At 39.2% G+C, this 17,680-nt stretch overlaps 2 protein-coding genes across 2 annotated transcripts in view; one reads left to right on the forward strand and one right to left on the reverse strand.

Annotated features, from left to right (window-relative positions):
- Window positions 1-1,573: 1,573 nt before the first annotated feature.
- On the reverse strand, window positions 1,574-10,301 carry copb1 (COPI coat complex subunit beta 1). Its single transcript, XM_030794445.1, has 22 exons — window positions 10,230-10,301; window positions 9,387-9,556; window positions 9,027-9,256; window positions 8,595-8,764; window positions 8,230-8,344; window positions 7,187-7,279; window positions 6,851-6,988; window positions 6,636-6,755; window positions 6,402-6,509; window positions 5,988-6,134; window positions 5,272-5,417; window positions 4,940-5,036; window positions 4,607-4,767; window positions 4,343-4,463; window positions 3,987-4,214; window positions 3,561-3,740; window positions 3,010-3,154; window positions 2,776-2,895; window positions 2,536-2,681; window positions 2,354-2,443; window positions 2,101-2,256; window positions 1,574-1,863 (listed from the first exon to the last, which is right to left on the reverse strand). Exons 2-22 carry the CDS (start codon window positions 9,475-9,477, stop codon window positions 1,804-1,806), a joined length of 2,862 nt encoding a protein of 953 aa, XP_030650305.1. The 5' UTR covers window positions 9,478-9,556; window positions 10,230-10,301; the 3' UTR covers window positions 1,574-1,803.
- A 1,822-nt stretch (window positions 10,302-12,123) lies between these two features.
- pde3b (phosphodiesterase 3B) overlaps window positions 12,124-17,680 on the forward strand; it is a 37,889-nt gene continuing 32,332 nt past the window's right edge. Inside the window, exon 1 of the mRNA XM_030794414.1 lies at window positions 12,124-13,119. Coding sequence (XP_030650274.1) covers window positions 12,232-13,119 — 888 coding nt within the window. The 5' untranslated portion in view covers window positions 12,124-12,231. The remainder of the gene's footprint in view (window positions 13,120-17,680) is intronic.

The following is a 17,680-nucleotide window of genomic DNA, read 5'->3' on the forward strand; positions in this document are numbered from 1 at the left end:
AAAAGAAACTTACTGAACTCATGTTTTGTCACAAACAACTGTTTTTGTGGGGACTTTTTTTTTTTTAGCACAATGATCATGAAATTTTCACACGTAGAGCATTGTAGCCAACTATTTTTACACACACACACACACACAAACCCTGTTTGTGTTAACTGTGAACTAAAATGTGTTCTGCACTTTCTGTTCCCATAAGGCTAAAGGGTTTATTTCTTTATAAGTCTGTTGGTGTTAATTTAAGAAAAAGTTGAATAAAGAAAATCATGTTGTTTCCTTCTCTGGAATATTGTATCATGGCGTCTGTGGAATTTGAGGAATTTGAGTTAACTGTGATTCTTACTCTGCCTCTTAAAACCATGGAGTGCAGCCCTGCAGGAAGAGTATGGAACATCAATATCAAAAAAATATCATCCTGTATCAAACAAACAATACTCAGAATGTGATACATGTGGAACATTTTGTTTAATTATTGATTTATTATATTTTTATTTATTCATTTGATGCATGTATTAATAGTGTGAACATTGAGGAGAATTTTGGTTTAATTTAATAACAGTCCAGACAATCCAAATGAACCAGGGGCAATAGGCCCTAATTGACTGCCCTCTGTTTAGTAAGGTAATGTGGCAGGATATACTGTATGCGAAGATTACATCCGTTCTGCAGTTGTTCAGTAACTGGTACCACTCCTTTGCTGCTGATCTTGCTCTTAATTTTCACTGGTGTGGGAAAAGAGTTGATGTTGAGTAACACTGTTTATAATCAGTCCATTAATTAAGTGTCAGATCTGTAAAGCCCATGATTCTCACCAAGACCACACAGATCAATTCTTATGAGGCTGATGTCTCAGCCGGTATCAGTAAGACAAATTTACACCCCATACTAATTAAAAAAATTAATTTAAAATACCGTGATTTATTAAGTAATTTTCTAAAAGATAGACATTCATGCGAGTTAAATTGTGGGTTTCAGGCAAGAGGTAGGCATGTAGCACAATGAGCCAAAGTATAGGTTTAGCAATCTTATAAAATTCAATTATTGCAAGGTGTACATGGACAGCACTTTTTGCCTTGCTTTATGGGCCTAATGGTATTAAGCACGAATATAAATGGTGAGTTGTATCAGCAGTTTTTGTTGTGTCTCCCTTTGAGATAACTGAGAAGCCATCAGTTCTCATTAATCCTTAAATGTAGTATTCACACAGGATCTGCCTGGACAGCATTCCCTAACAATTACCAGCAAATACAACAGCTACAAGTAGGCTATCTACAAAAATATGCTCACACCTACACCAACTATGACCTACCCATAATTTTGTATATATAAGTCCGACTAGCATTTCACCTTGACAAAGTCTTAGAAGTTGTTTTTCCTGGAAGAGAACGGGTGCTTTGTTAAATCGACCGTTGTATCAACAGTCACTGTGCGCTTTAGATGACATTAAATGTAGCAAAATCAAAAGAATACAAATATAGGTAGAACTAAACCAATATAATCTGATGTTTAATCTCTGTGTTACATGAGGTGGACATTTAATGGGGGGAGAAAAAAAAAAAAAACATGATGCTCGTAGTTCATGTTGTGTGGTACACAGCATTTATTGAAAGTTACAGATTAGCAAGGACAATCTGTTGGAAACATTTATGTCTTCTGTAGAAATGTAAAATAATATCCTCACACATATTTCCTAGGACTGGAGCAATTGGCCACAAAGCACTTTGTGTACTGGAGGAAGGAAAAGACAAGCGACAAAGGAGATGGAAGCAAAAGATACCCACGATGTTTATAAGTTCATCTTCTGCTTTACGAAACCGACTTCTTTTGAGAGAGATTAATTTTGTCACCCAGACTAAGGGCCATACCCTGCACAGAATGAGACAGGTAAAGAAATTTGTCAGTGGTGATGTCACAACACACATACACATTTACTAACATTCACTGAACAAAGCATTTGCAGAGTAATAACATGTTTAAATTTTATGTCTGCACAACAGATTTTCTATACTGACTTAGCACTGTACATTGAGATGTTTGTAAGGATAGAAAGGATTGTGTATTGGTTATGTGCTGGTTGACTTGTTGTGGTGTGGGGAGACTTACCTGGCTCTTGGCCCGGATGCGAATGTGGCCATTGACTGGTGCCTCTGGACCCAGGTGGATGGGTTTCTCAATGCTCACATTGGCCAAGGCATCCTCTCCAAAAATCGAGCGGGCGTACAGGTTTGCAGCCATGAAGCCACAGAAACCAGAGAGAGCCTAATTTGTAAATGCACACCAGAAGGAAAATATTTGTATGAGACTTGTCCAATAAAACAATGAAAACGCTCGGTTTTTAAATTCATAAGGACATTACCTTCTCTGGGGTCAAGCACTTCATGTTTGTAGACTTGAGGATGTGCTGCAGATATTCATTCAGATCTGTGATGTTGGTGTTGACTGTCACCTGCACAGAGAGCGCTACATCAGCATGGGTAATGCTCAGACAAGCATTATACAAATTAAATATTTGATCAGTGCAAAGCAGTGTTTCCTTGCCTTGTTCTCCCACTCAAATTCAGCCCACATCTGTCTAAACTCTGCATCAGTGCAGGACGCGGGCTGAATGTAGTCCATGATGTCAATGTGAATGTCACTCAGGACCACGCAGTTCCTGTCACTAGCTGCTCCCGAAACATCGTAGACTACACAAACGCAAGAGGTCGCATGTCATTTTTCATACCCATGAACCAAACAGCAATCAAACAGGGTTTTCAAACCAGAAAACAGTTTTCAAACCTATATTTCCAAATATGATGCCGTTCTCGGTGGAGGCGACTTTGACGTTAGCTTTGATGTTGGCGAAGTCATGGGGTGCCAGCGTGAGAGGGGATGGTTTCTCCACCAGCTTTAGATCACCTGCAGGATCAACAGTGCTTCCAGTCAGGACATTGACAACAGCATCAAATGATTACTTTTTTGATGAGAAAAACATATTTCCTCATGTCACAATACATTTGACTGAGTGCCTACCCAATGTTGCCAGCTCCAGCGTGCAGTTCTGTAGGGTGTCACTTGTCTGGTTGACCACCAGGACATCCAAGACAATGTCATACTGATTAACATGGACATAGGCCTCTGCATAGACTGGGTCGGAGAAGCCTGTCAGCTGGGTAACCTATCAGGAGACCATAACCTGTTAGTCATGGCCCTCTACAGCTCTGAAAACACTAAGTTATATAGCAAAGGCCCACTGACTTTACACATCCTGATCAAAAAAAGGTCTAAAGAACCTTGCTATGGTTGGCAATTTCACAATTTACACACTGATTACAAAGTGTGTTCCATCAGATTCTGCTTTGGGGGAAAAAAAAAAAAAAAAAACAGGTGTGGCCTCTGACTTTATGTCACTGATGACAGAATTTGGAAAACGATTGTTTTTGGTCATATGCTGCCATCTGCTGGTGGAGTCATCTACTTTACAGCTCTTCCATATTTTAACATGCTATGCAGCCACTTCTGTGGAGGACTGAATGAATATGGGCTAGACTGCTTAAAGATGCCACAGGGAACTACAGACTGACCTTGTTGAGTTTGGAGGCCAAGGGATCAGCTGCCTCTTTCCTCTGCGTGTTGCCCATGGCAGCCAGTAGGCTGAGCTGAAATTGGTCCTCTTTTGAGGTCATCTCATTCTTAGCTGTCAGCTGCATGAAGGAGATAGGGTCGTCTGCCTGTACAGTCACATTCCGCTTCTCAGACTCTTTCTGTGGATGCAGAACAAGCAACATGAGTTTAGTACACTGTTGACGTATGTCAGTTGGATAAGAGCTGATTTTCTATGCAAGGGAGTAATGACATGCTTGCTCTAAATATTAGGTGGGAGCAGGAGCACTACAGCTTGGCAACAAAACTGACACCACTGTGTCATATAGTCAGCGCAGTCCTGGGCTCTAAAAGGGGCACGTTAGGGGTAAAACAGATTTGGACAGAGCACGTGGGGTGTGTTTTACCCTCTGTGAGAGTTTCTCCTCCTCCAGCCTCACGGCAAGCATGTGTGACAGGGACCTGCGGCACTCCTTGTTGAAGATGTCGTTCATTAGGGGGGAGCATTCAGACAGGACCTTGAGGCACAGGGAGATGCGGTCCACGTCGTCGTCCGTGATGGGCTTCTTGGGCAAGGAGGACTTGCCCAGGTGGAGCACAGTGGCCATGATCAGCATGGCCTCAGCTACAAAGGACTACAGGAAAGAGATTTTCAAAAAAAAAAAAAAAAGTCACGACTATTATCGAGTTACCACCAAAGTTAACCGCAGGCAGGGCTGTGGTGGGCAGACAAGGTCATCGTGTCATGTCAAACCTCACTCACATTTTGTTTCTTTTTGTCTTGGACAATGGCTACGTAACGTAGAGCCACTTTGGTCAGTGTGGTTGCCAGAGAAGCAGCAACATAGAAGTCTCCATCCATTAAGAAACCCCTCAATGGAGGCCTGCACAACAGAGACAGACGGAGAGAGCTAAGCATTGTATGTATTATTTTCATAGAAATATACAAAACAGAGCAACACATTTCCAGTTGGACCAAAACAAGTGCTTGTAGAGGTGAGATAGTATGCTCTAAAAGAGATGTTACCTGTCTTCTTCTTTCTTAGACGGCCTTGAGGAGCTTAGTGCACTCTGAGTCACATAAGTGCCCATTTCTGTAACCAGCTTCTGTGCAGGTGCTGCAGTCACCTCTTCTTCTGGCTTCAACTCTCCTGCTTCCTTCTTTATCTCATTCTCCACAATGGGGATCTGAACACACACACAATCACCTTAGTACTCAAAAGACAACAAGACACTTTCATTTTCACCTAAATTAAAAAGAAAGACATAAGCATCCTCATTTCTTCTGAACCACCACTCTTAGTAAGATTTTAAATGATGTAGAAATTGTTGTACGTTGTACAGTTACGTTTGTGCATACCTCTCCCAGGGACCTGCGCACTTCTGTCATCACACTCTGGATGTCCTCTTTGGTGCTGCAGTATTCTCCCAGAATCCACAGAGCTCCTCGATAGATCCTGACACAAAAATATAACAATTACGTATAGAAACACGCACTCAAACTTCCACATTCGCATCTCATGATGATTCCAATATAACTGCTGCATTACAACAAATTTGTGACGGTTTTTCTTTCTCCTTCAAATTATGAACTGTTTTCTTTATGAATGAAAATAATGATATTCTAAACCGTGCTGAGTGGAAACTCAGTGAATTGTGCCTTTATAGGAGACAGTGATTCACATGTCTTACTTGACAGTCTTGATGGCATGGAAAACCTCCAGCATCTTCTCAATAATGAGAGGCCTGAGATTATCAAACCTCTGAATGGCCTCACGCACAAACTCCAGCACATCAGCTGCCGCTGCCTCGTTTGTGTCACTCAGGAACTCCATTAACTGTTGGCAAACACACACACACACACACACACAAAGATAAAATAAATATGTTAACATGTCATTTTTTTATATTTAAGACAACTTCAACAATTACTGACACCCCAAATCAAACAAACAAATTTTTTCCAAGTTTATCTCCGTTAAATCGAATTGTACTCTGACTTTCCCAGGGTCCTGTGTTAGTGGAGACTATGAATTGTAGTAAAACAAAACTACTGCTACCGATCACTCCTCACCATGGAATAGAATAGTCGTCAGAATTCAGGAGGCAGTTACATGGAATCAAGGGACAACTGTAGACAGAATTTTCCACTTTTTGTTCAATAATTAAGAAGTTAACTTGCTCTGTACAGAATTTAAATGTACCTTGTCCCCTATTACAGTGAGGACTGTTAGAGAGGAATATAATAAAATATAAAATTGCAGGTTTCTTTGATTTCATGTAGTAATGGGAAGCACTTTAGATTGTGAGAAGTATCCAAAGCTTGGCCAAATTCATAGCACTTGCAGACACAAGGATCTACTACTTAAAGAGCCTCGGGTGCATGACGGGAGGTGAGGTGAACTTACCACGGGGATGACGTTGGCAGCCATATCGGGGAAGCGAACGCTGCAGGAGTGGAGTGTACGCACCAGCAGCTGTCTGTACTTGTCTGTGTCCTCATGTTCAGTCACATTGTTGGTTTTGATAACCTCCTTCTTTAGTACTATCACCAACTGCAACAAACAAAGCCCGTTAGAGCACCAACATTCCATCTGGTTCAATATCCAAAAGATAAACACAGGTTTGACTCCATCATACATAGACCAATGAAATTAACAGCCTAGTATCGAAAAATGACACAGATGTGGTCAAAATAGAGCAGCCCTTGTAATCCAGTCTCATGATTACAAGAGAAAGTTATGTTTAGGCCTTGAATTAATTGTCACGAGTTGATAAGGCAACACTGTTGAAAAGCATTCTGAGGATTAACGCGCACATACCTCCTCCACATTACGAGATGAAACCAAGTCCAAGGCCAGCTGTAGTGTTTTCTTGCGAACCTCCAGATCAGGAGTGGACAGAACTCTTAAAATATCCATAACCAGGTCCTGAAACAGAACAGGACAAATAACAAACACTTTTCAGCATCATTTGTTTGTAGTGAGTGAGGATCGCACACAGAGAGAGAAAGCAAATGGAAGAGCATACTCAGAAGACAAAGAGTCTGTCTGTACCTGAAGAACACGCTCATGGGTTGGATGTTCCTTCAGCTCAATCAGTCGATCGAGGACAATGAGCTTCACATTATTATCGCTTTCTTTGATGATCAGATCAATGTAGCATTGAGCAGCAGCCTGAAATAATAGTCACACAGAACACAGGTGATACATCGGAAATGTACAAACACTGTCTTGTGACTAGACTGGAGCCTGAAAGAAAAAACAATAACCTTGATTGCCGTGGGAGCGCTGGACAGGGTGACAAGAGTGCCTGCAGCCTCGTACTTCACCGCAGGGCTGGAGGACTGAAGAAGGTTGTAGATGCAGCGGATGAAACGGGCTCGTTCTGAAGGGTTCGCGTGACAGACCTAGACACCAGTTGAAAGGAGTTATTACAAAACATTCCAATGCAACAAGATATCTGACATACACATAGAGCAGAAAAATAAAAACCACAAAAAGATTTTTTTTTTCTCCTTTTAAGACAAGCTCTTGAAGGAATTATTACCAAAACTGTCTGTGCTTTGACCAAAAAAATCATTCCATTTACTGTGTGCATGCTTTACCTTGTAGATCAGCTCCACAATAACAAGCTGCAGAATATCTCCAAATGTGTGCACCTGATCAATGCAGGTGCTCAGATAATCAAGTGCTCTATCCTGTAAAAGTAATTAAACATGGCATAAGAGGAGACTCTTGCTTTGCACACCCATCACACCTGTAATTTGTTTCTGACTGGTTTTTATTACTACTAGAGATGTTAATAATTAAGTGTTTAACAGTTAACCGAAAACAAGGATTTTGACCAATACTATACATATACACATACCTACATATATACACACACACATATATATATATTAATATACACACATACACACATATATATAAAATATAAAAACTAGTAGACAAGCTGTCCACTATAGTGAGGACTGAGGTAGGCCTGCCCTGTTTATTTTATTTTGAGGTCTGAAAATGCGACCACCAGTTTCCGTTTTGTTAACCTGTTGGTTGTTTTTGATCATTAATTAGCCGAGAGCGGAGGAGGTGGTTTTTGTTACAGCGCTCTCCACGCTGGAGGATTCAATGTGTGTTTTCGTTTTGTTAAACTGTTTATGCATTAGAAAGTCTGGCTACTATTTGCTATTTATTTTAAGTTATAGGCTATTATGCCAGTTCTGCACATGTAAAAATAAACCCCTTCTTATGAAAAACAAAAAAAAACATTTGTTGTGTTGGCTTTTTTTAATGGGTCACTGACAATCGTCCACTCTACGTTAATGGTCGGTTAACGAGCGGTCAGAAAAAAATTCAAATATGAGCATCCCTAATTACTACATAACATAATTTGCTGTTGAAATATTTTATACTCTGTTTGTTACATTAAAGACTAGCACAAAAGGCATGTGCCTTTATCCATTGTCAAATTAGGCTTTTCTGATATTTAGATTTATAGGATGGAAATCCATTCTATCTATTCATAGTGCAAAAATCAATGTGTCATAATGATACTGATTTAATGTCTTCAGCTGAAATCTTTCTTAAAACACTGTTCTCATAATTAGTGATGTAAAGCTTAATACAAGCCAATGTAAGTTCCATCTCATACCTGGTCAGCGTGAATCAGCATCATAAAGGCATTCCTCTTGCAACTTGCATCCTTTTCGTTTACGAGGAAATCATGAATCAATTCAGGTGCATCAGGGATCAGATTTTCAAAGTTCCTGGATTAAAAAAACAAAAAACCCCCCCACAAAAAGGAAGACATTGAAACTCAAGGAATTTCAGTACTGTATATCAAAACACATACACATATAATTATCAACTGAACATGCACACCCCTCTTCTCAGTTCAGAATGGTTGGTAAAGAAAAGTGACACTCACAGAGCACAAATTTAACAAAGAGGCAGATAATTCACATAAAGGCACTGGCAATCCCGAAATAAACACAAATAACACAAACACACACACACCTGTAAATTGTGTAAATGGCCAGAACGGCATTGCGGCGCACATAGCTGTGGCGATGCTCCAGGCATGCACGAATGGCAGGCATCAGCGGCTCCAGCAGTTCAGCCTCCTTCAACTTGCACAGGAAGCGCAGAGTAGAGCCACGGATGAACTCATTGGGATGCTGTAGATCCTACAATGCAGACACAGTTAACATATTAAAATATCGCGTCTCTTCTACTAACACTTAACCATGACGATGGAAAACAAACCATCAAACATTTAAACGAAAAGTAAACCTTGAATATGTTGGGTTCCAGCAAGAAAAAAATACTTTAAGGAGCCTAGAGTACCACTACACATTTAAACCCATAACAACCTGAAGAAATTTTATTTATATCGTGTTTTGGCAGACACTGAGAAAAGAACCACAGTGACTCAAACAGTGTAGTTACCTTTCTGTATGCATCGCAAACCAGGATCATTTCCTGAAGCAGCTTGCCATCAGGAGTGGTTTTTGGCACAATCTCCCAAAAGACTAGAAGAAGTTTCTTAATAGTGTGGTCTTGAAGTGGGAGCACAAACCGAATAATGGTCATCAACAGTCCTGGCAGCTTCTCCCCATTCAGTATCATGATGATCACCTTCTTCAAAGCCTCAGTCTTGGCTTTGATCTCCCCCTTTTCTACATTTGGAAGAACAAAACAAAGCAAAACAAAATCTGTTGTAAGTCTTCCAAACAGAAAAAGGACAGAGAGAATCCTTAATGTCATCACAACAAATCATCACATCGGTTCTGGTCATCAGGTTTTTACCTAAATCTGCTTTCAGGCTGACTTCTGATGGGGGCTCAGAGTCACTGGGAACATTAATCAAGGTATAACACACATTCTCAGCGGCTGTCATGGCGCCAGTCAAATACACAAGTGCTTCCAGGCAGTTCCACTTTTAAGTCCCCTCAGTCAATAAAGATGAGGTTGGTTTTCTGAAAGAGATAACAACACATTTTAAAAAGTTGATGGTGGCAACATATATTTCAAAACAACTATTTACACCTGCACCCAGTAAACCCGATGTAAACTAGCTGGGTAATGTAAAGCTCTATTTTGTTGATACATCGTAACTAAAACTGAAAAGTCAGTTTCTGTCGGAATAGCTTGACATAAGCAACATTAAAAAAAAGCAGAGTTGCAACTTCGAGTCAGAATCTTGACGCTGAATCCACAGATTCGTATTACAGCGATGCAAACTGCAATCGTGTCAATCCATGAACAGCTACTCCAGCAAAGGCCTCAGAGTGCTAATATCGCTAGCAAGATTGGCTCTAGCTAACATCAAATTGCGCAAGTCAATAGGCTAGAATACACAGTTAATTCAGAGTTGTTTTGGGATGAGAGGCTGGAAAAGACAAAACAAAACAAAGACAAAAGCTTACTATAGTACACTTCCACACAATTCCTGATATGGTACGATCAAAAAAGGTAACTTGCTCTCACGATAATGATTGCGCATAGGGTAGCATTAGCAAGCTTCAAAACTACGTCTATCAAATTGACAAAGTCGCAGAACAACTCAGTATTTAAACAAAATGGGGTTAACTATAACATCTTGCATAATGAGACTTATAAAACAAATGTGCAATAATATGCATGCTTTACCCTTTACAGGTGCTTAATCTCTTCCTTCACCGTCCTATCTCCGCATCCGTGACTTCTGTAGTTTCCTCTTGTCCAATGGAGTGACGTGGAACCTGGCTGGGTCTTTGCCACATCAGTGCTACGGAAGGCCGAGAGGGACAACTGCCATGCCCACAAATTTTAGAAGATCTCTGAGCAAACACAGCCTTTGCTTTTCACATCTTCTTCACATATAGCATAAAGGTTAATATTACTAACATGTGTTCATTAATGTCCAGTGTAAATCATTGTGAAATGTCCTTCAAAATATGCACAAAAAAAAAACATCCACCACGACTCCCTGGATTCTCCCCTACATTCCTTTTACTGCCGCGCTTGTTGGCACACAAATTATCAAAGGAAGGTCGTTGTCTCATGTTTATTTAGTTAATTATTAGATTTTTTTTTCATTTTGGTACAAACCCGATACGATTTAAATAACCGCACCAGTCACATACGATCGTTATATTTTTTCTTTTTCTTTTTGTCCTCAATTTTGCTTGCAATTTCTATTTTTAATCAATATGGGACAGGTTGATCAGTTTGTCATCTGCTCACTCTTATGTTTGTACATTTTTATCGTAAATTTGAGGAACTCTGATGCAAGCTATTTAAAATAAAATGATTTAAAATGCTTTTGTCATTAAAATAAAAATTATTGAAATAATGAGTTTATGGGTGTTTTAAGTTTGAAAGTAAAGTTCTTTTTCTTTTAGGTGTTTGATAATGACTAAAGCTTCAGGAAACCACTAGAAAAGAAGTTATGCATTGCATTTTGTAGACTGATTGTGAAGGGACATATCTACAGGAAACAAAACAATTTTGCAACAATAAGAAAAGAAAATCTTAATCCACATTTTTGCTAATGTACCAAAAGCAATAGCCTGAAAAGTCTGTGAGGACCTGGGTCAGAAACTTGGAACTTGCTCAGCTGAAAAAGGTCTTATTAGGCCTATACCTGGGAAACTTCAAGAAGAATAAAAGCACTAACTGTTGGTATTACACTTGCATAAACCCCCATGCTGATTGCCACATCATTTTCTGTTGCTGACTTTGAGTGGCTGGCTGGGCACTGCCTTGCTGCAATGCCTTTAAGGTTCACATCTTTTATAGCTGTGACAAAGGCACCGAGAGATGCAGTGAATGCTAAATTTATTTAACAAATAAAGGAAAAGTATCAAGTTAGTTCAGTCGTGAAGGGCAGACAGGAACCAGGGCGGTATTACAAGAGACTTGGGACACAAATAGACACCCATCTGATCCTAAACATGAAGCCATGACAAGCTCAGATAGAGCTCAGAAGCTGTGTATAAATCTATTAGCAATTCATTTTGTGCACGAATGGTGACTCTTGTCAACACTTTTATTAGTACACTAATCACATTAACTTTTATTATATTTTTTCCTGAATAGTTGTACTACAAAAAAACAGCCCATTGCTAAAATATACCAGGACAGCAGCTTGACAAAAGCAAATGATTTTAATCAGTGCTTGCCAACCGCTTGCAAAAGGTATTTGTTTAAAGTTTATATAAGAAGAAAGAAAGAGGACAGTAAAACAGTAATACTAATGGAAAGGTTTGAAAGCAGCAATACAGTCCATCTTTTAAATACAGCCCCACGTAACTTGTATAAACTGTTTGCGAACTATTTTGAGACCTAACCCAGTTTATGCTATCTCTTCGCTTCTTCCAGGGAGAAGTTAAGGGTATATGCGCGCAGTCTGGCCCCCTAGGCTGCAGAGCGCGTGCTTGTGTGCAATTTTAGTCATTGTTACTAATTGTCGCATCTAGGCGGCGACATAGAGCCCGTCTATGCTAAAAAAACAACATTTCACCTTCTTTTCCTCCTAGCCAAAATGCTTGAGCACGTTTGAGTGACCATGGAGTACATTTACCGTCATGTAGTACAGCATTAATACACGGAGTATTAATTTTGGGGGGATGAAACTTTAAAGAGATTTCACGGAGCTACTGTTGAAAACATGGCTGTACGAGAGGAAGGAGAGGTTTTGCACAGTAAAATCAGGCACCACGATGGTGTTGGCAATGCAAACAGCACGGAGAGCTTCAGGAACGGGTATGTGAAGAGCTGCGTCACCCCATTAAAACAAGATCATCAGAGGGGTATTTTATTCAACGTCTGTAAATATTGCAATGAGGATATTTTGAACTCCAGACTATTCCGGGCCTCTGCTCTCTATATTGGTTCATTCGCAGTTTTTGCGGTTTCCCTTTTTATTTCTTGGAGCTTTCAAAGTGAACATATTTTGGATCTGCGGACTTTCCTGTCTCGTTTCTCGCAGTCCATCAGTCCTTTATTCAGCATAGGCTGTGCGTACTTCTTTTTGACATTTTATCTTAGGCGGAAAAAGAGGGAAAGTAGTAGATGTTGGCTTTTGTCCCTTCCAGCATCATGCTACTTGGGGGATTTCATGGTTTTGCGGTTTTTGCAATGGGGAGAGGACCAACATCAGATGCAAATGGTGGGCCGGTTGCTATTTGTTCTGGGATGTGTGGGTTTACTGACTCTGATCCCCACTTTGAAACTCAAGCATAGTGTCTTGATTTTGGTGTTCGCCAGCTTGGTGTGGCTGGTTTCCTTCACCAGTCTGAGCTGCCTGCCTCCGTCCCTGAGGCCAGTCTTGGCGTGCTTGGCGGGGGTCTCTGGCTCTCTTTTAGCGCTCTGTTTTGACCATTATTATCCTCCGAGGGAGGCACCGAACAGGATCCCCAACGCCGAGGAAAAAGTGCCTGTGATCAGACCCAGGAGAAGGTCCAGCTGTGTTTCTTTGGGAGAAACATCAACGAGCTATTATGGCAGTTGTAAGATGCCTCGCAGACCCTCCTTACCATGTATATCCAGAGAACAGGTAGGTTACACACAAGGCCAGCTGCTTATCTGCTCCCTGACAGCGGATGTGCTAAATTAGTAGTTGAGAACGTGTTCAGTTTAACCAGAACCTTGGACGAAAGAATGACCATGTCCACATATTGTCAACATGAAAACATGACAGTTGTTGACCTTCTGATCATGTGATTAGCTTTTTTACCGCGTTTCCCTTCTGAGATACCTTATGATATGTTACAGTATACAGTACACCATTGTTCAGAATGCCCTGCAGTTTTAATGGTGGACAAAGTATCAACAATTAACCGTGTATTGCTTTAGTTTTCGCGAAGGCTAGGAGAGAATTGATAAGGCAAGGAGACTTTGGAGAGAAAAGTAAGCAAAGAAGTGTTTTAGCTTACATTGTTCTATTGCTAAATTAAGAGTGATATGTTTAGAAACACAGACAAAAATTTTACAGAAAAAGAAGGAAAGACACCCATGAAGCAGTAAGAGCTTTAATGCTTCTTTTTGAAAGAAACTGCATGCAAACTCACCCATCTCCATTTGTCTGTTCATATATGTATGCTCTATCTATCTATCTATCTATCTATCTATCTATCTATCTATCTATCTATCTATCTAGTGTGTGTACACAAACCAGGCCATCGGTCTTATCTATACAGGTGGCTGAAGAATAACAATCAGAGCTAGATTATGATGTTTTAAATATTCTTCTTCTTCTATGCCAATCAGTTGAAGCATAAGATCAAATTAACAACAAAACAAGTGAAGTCAACCTAACTTTAAATGTTTGAATTATCTTCATGGGCTAAACTGTGAAGCAAACGTGTACCATATAGATCAGATTATATTATCATGGTGAGCTTATCTGTAGTGTTCAGCTAAGGTGGGTTTTGATGTTCTGATTATTTAAAATTATCGTTTAACTAATTTGCATTAAAAATATCATTTTCACATTCCTATCAATCTTACTATTTAATGTACTAATACAGTGCATATTATAAAGCACATTTCAGTTATCTTGAAATGTGCTTTTAATAAAGAATTTCCAAATTAATTAAATTTTAGATTCATAACAAAGTCACAGAAAAATATCAGTTGATTTTTTTTAGCAGTGCTTGTTTCATATGTTAGCTCTCTGAGGGGATTTTATACTTCCATCCCCATGAAACTGACTCATAATGCATAGCCTCTGTACTTTGGCAAAAGCAGGGTGATCATGTAAAATTACATGACATCGCCCCTTGTTTCACTGTTTACTGACAAGATGAGCCAGCATCACCCTTAACTGACCTATATGAAGGACCCTGTTGAGGTATCAGAGTCAAGGTCTCGGAGTAAGTGTTGAACGGTGGCAAGTATGTAAAGTATCGTAAAGCCCCTTGTCTTTATTGAGTCATTCTGTTCTGTTGTTTCTCCAGTGAAGTTTCAGGCCTAGAGAAAGCATTAACTGAGAGCAGTTTTATGTGTGAATAGTAGTTTAAACATGAATGCCGCATGAATGCATATACCAACACAGATTGCTACAGTGTTATTATGTGAGTGTGTGTAGAAAGGCATGTGGAATGTAGTGTCCCTGTATTGTAAATAGGTTGAAATTTAAACATGACCTATGAAGGCAGCATATAGCCAGCATCTGTGAGACTACTGAAGAGATTTTTTTTTAATTCATATGCTGATAAAAATCTGTTGTGGCAAAAAAGTAAAAAACAAAACAAAACAAAAACACAATATACTGCTGGATTGCATGTGTTTCATTTGATTCAAGCTTTCACAGCGAAATCTCTTGTCTAAATGATTCTGTCTGGCAATATATTATAGATTGTTTCATGTTAAGAAAGAATGAACATAGAACTGGAGTATAAAGCAAATATTTATATAGGTCTTCTGTATGTCTCAATTCACTTGACCAATATGGTACAGATAATGAAGACTGAAAGTGGTTAAGATGACAAATATTTTATTATTTGGGCTGAACATGAAACCAGAGGTTTCAGTTAGGGGAAAAAAAAGAATGATTTGATAATAAAATTTTATAAGGGTTATGTAACAGTCAGTAATTGTATATTTCATGTGTGATTGTAAACTCTGTAAACTTGCATGGATTGACATACAGTTGTGTAATTCTGTTTTAAGTTGGATCTCCTTGAAAAGTGGGGATAACAATTGTATTTTGTATTGAGGAATGGACTTAATCTCATTTACCTAAGTGTGGGATCTACCTTTTGTTTAGAAACTCAAATTCGGAAACCAGATCAGACAAGATTGCCCTGAACATTTTTGTAAAAATAGACATTTCCAAGAAGGTGATTGGCCTGCTTGTCCTACCACAATGAATTCAGATGGTGGTGGTCACAAGTGCTGATTTTGAGATTGTCTTCAACAAAGTAAATGAGGTTTTCATAATTGCTGTTCTGAGGGATTTTTTTTTTTTTTTTGCAACCCCCCCATCACTTCAGACTGTTGTTTAGTCTGTTAAATGAGTGCACACACTGACTACTGATTTGTTAATTTCCTCTGCCCTTCATGTGTGATTTCAAAAGCACAGTTCTTAATTTCAACAGAGCAGATGTGCCACTTCAAAAACCTTAGGGATGGGCCAGGAGACTTTCAGTAACTGTTGTGCTCTTACAGCCGTTATTTCAAAAGCTCAGAGACAAGTGCCTCAACAGGATGGTATCAAACTTTTTTTTTTTTTTAACCAAAAATGTTGTCACCTAAAATAATACAAAAACATACAAAAAACTGGAATCCTGTGTCGCAGTTTGCTGCACTGATTCGGTGGCACGTGTCATTACTGACCGCTTAAAACATCTTACAGAACAGGGCTTTAATTATGACACATTTTTTTTCATAGGTTTTTGCTTTGATCTAGAGAAGCATGATTTGACTCAGAACTAATTAAATTTTGCCTGGGGTTTGAGCCTCCAGTAATGTAGATTTGAAATGCAAAAGAGTTTCTGTTTCACCATGGTTTTGTTGGTGGAGATGTTTTCATTTGTCATCAGCAACACTGAAAAGCAGTCTGGGGAAAAGAAAACCTGAAATTGTTCTAATTGAGGTCTTTTTAAAAAGATGAGAAAGATGAGAAAGAAGTGAATGGTGAGTCTGTGACTGATTGGCGTGTGATGTGTGTGAAAAGAGTTTAGTGACTTTCGGTCAGTGCCGTACCTCATGTGCAGCCTCATGACTTTTCCATTTGCACAGTACAAGAAACCCAGCCCTCTCCTTGGCACCTGTGACTCACAGTATTTTCAATCCTATGTTGGTCACAGTATCAACTGTGTTTAAAACCTATGACAGGATTATGGCTCTCTCAAAGTGGATCTGCTATATGGCAGTCAGACAGCTTGAAGTGTTGAAAACCTGAAATGTTATATCACTCATTGGCACCCAAAAGTGGAACAATGTCTTTGGCAAAATCTTGCGGTAAAGGGAAAGTTTGGTGTTTTTGAGATATAGACTCATTATAACTCATTATATCTACATGTGTAGCTGCCTTTGGCATTTTTTTTTTGTTTTGTTTTGTTTTGTTTTTTAATCCAATGCCTGCATTTTAGTTTCATGTATTCCTCATCAAAAACGCCTGTTTTGTGCAATGACCTGAACTGAAAAGTACATTGATTTACCGTACTTTTTAGAATGGTGACTCTGCTGGGACTGAATTTACAAATAAAGAATTTTGTAAATGTCAAATTAATTTAAAAAAAGAAATGAAAATTTGTTCTTGCCAGTGCAGCATCGTCTGTCACACATGTCACTTATAATCTAGTCTAACATACAGTTACCGTTTAAGAAGGCACGGGCGGTGGAATAAAGTAGTGTGCTTTAGTATTGGGCTTTGAGAGGATTTACTACTGTTACTACCTTCCTCTCAAGCAAATGTCATGCATCGATATACTAACAAAATTTTGAAATGTGAACAGCAAAAAACTTTGGTCCATCGAGATATTGTGTCAGAAAAAAAAGTGCCTTGAAGTTTTCTTACGCAAAGAGGTGAGCATATAGAATGACCGAACGTGAAAAGGGTTGACCTCTAAGCTTCACCTTGGTAGTCTGCATGGAGACTCTTGCATGAACTGAAATTTCTGTTTGAGTGAGCAATTTCAGATGTACTGTTAAACAGCACCAGGATAGGATGTTGAAGACCCACTGTCTACTTTATAAAATTTTCCAGTGTTAAGTACTGAATTTCTGATAGTAGGAGCTACACTGGTTGTGAGGTATACAATATGGCTGAACTGTTACTTTTTTAAGGAGGAATATGTCGAAAAAGTATTTAAAATGACACCTGTGTATAACGTAGTTCAGATATTCTGAGGTATGGATGTTATGGCATAATGTTCCAGCCAGCGTACTCCGAACAAATGTATTTTGTCTCATGCCTAACAAATTGTTTAGAAAAATGTCACAGCTTTTAGACTAATCATTCTAAAATATTTATCCAACCACTTGACCAAGGACAGCCATCAGAATATTTATTTTGCACAGGCTATTTCATCATAAGCACCACTTTATAGAAAAAAAAAAAAATGAAATGGTAGATAGCAGTAGCCCATGCTCTTTTGGAAGGAGAGTAG

Source organism: Chanos chanos, chromosome 2 (genome assembly GCF_902362185.1).
Source record: "Chanos chanos chromosome 2, fChaCha1.1, whole genome shotgun sequence".
In the NCBI taxonomy this organism is placed as follows: Eukaryota; Metazoa; Chordata; class Actinopteri; order Gonorynchiformes; family Chanidae; genus Chanos; species Chanos chanos.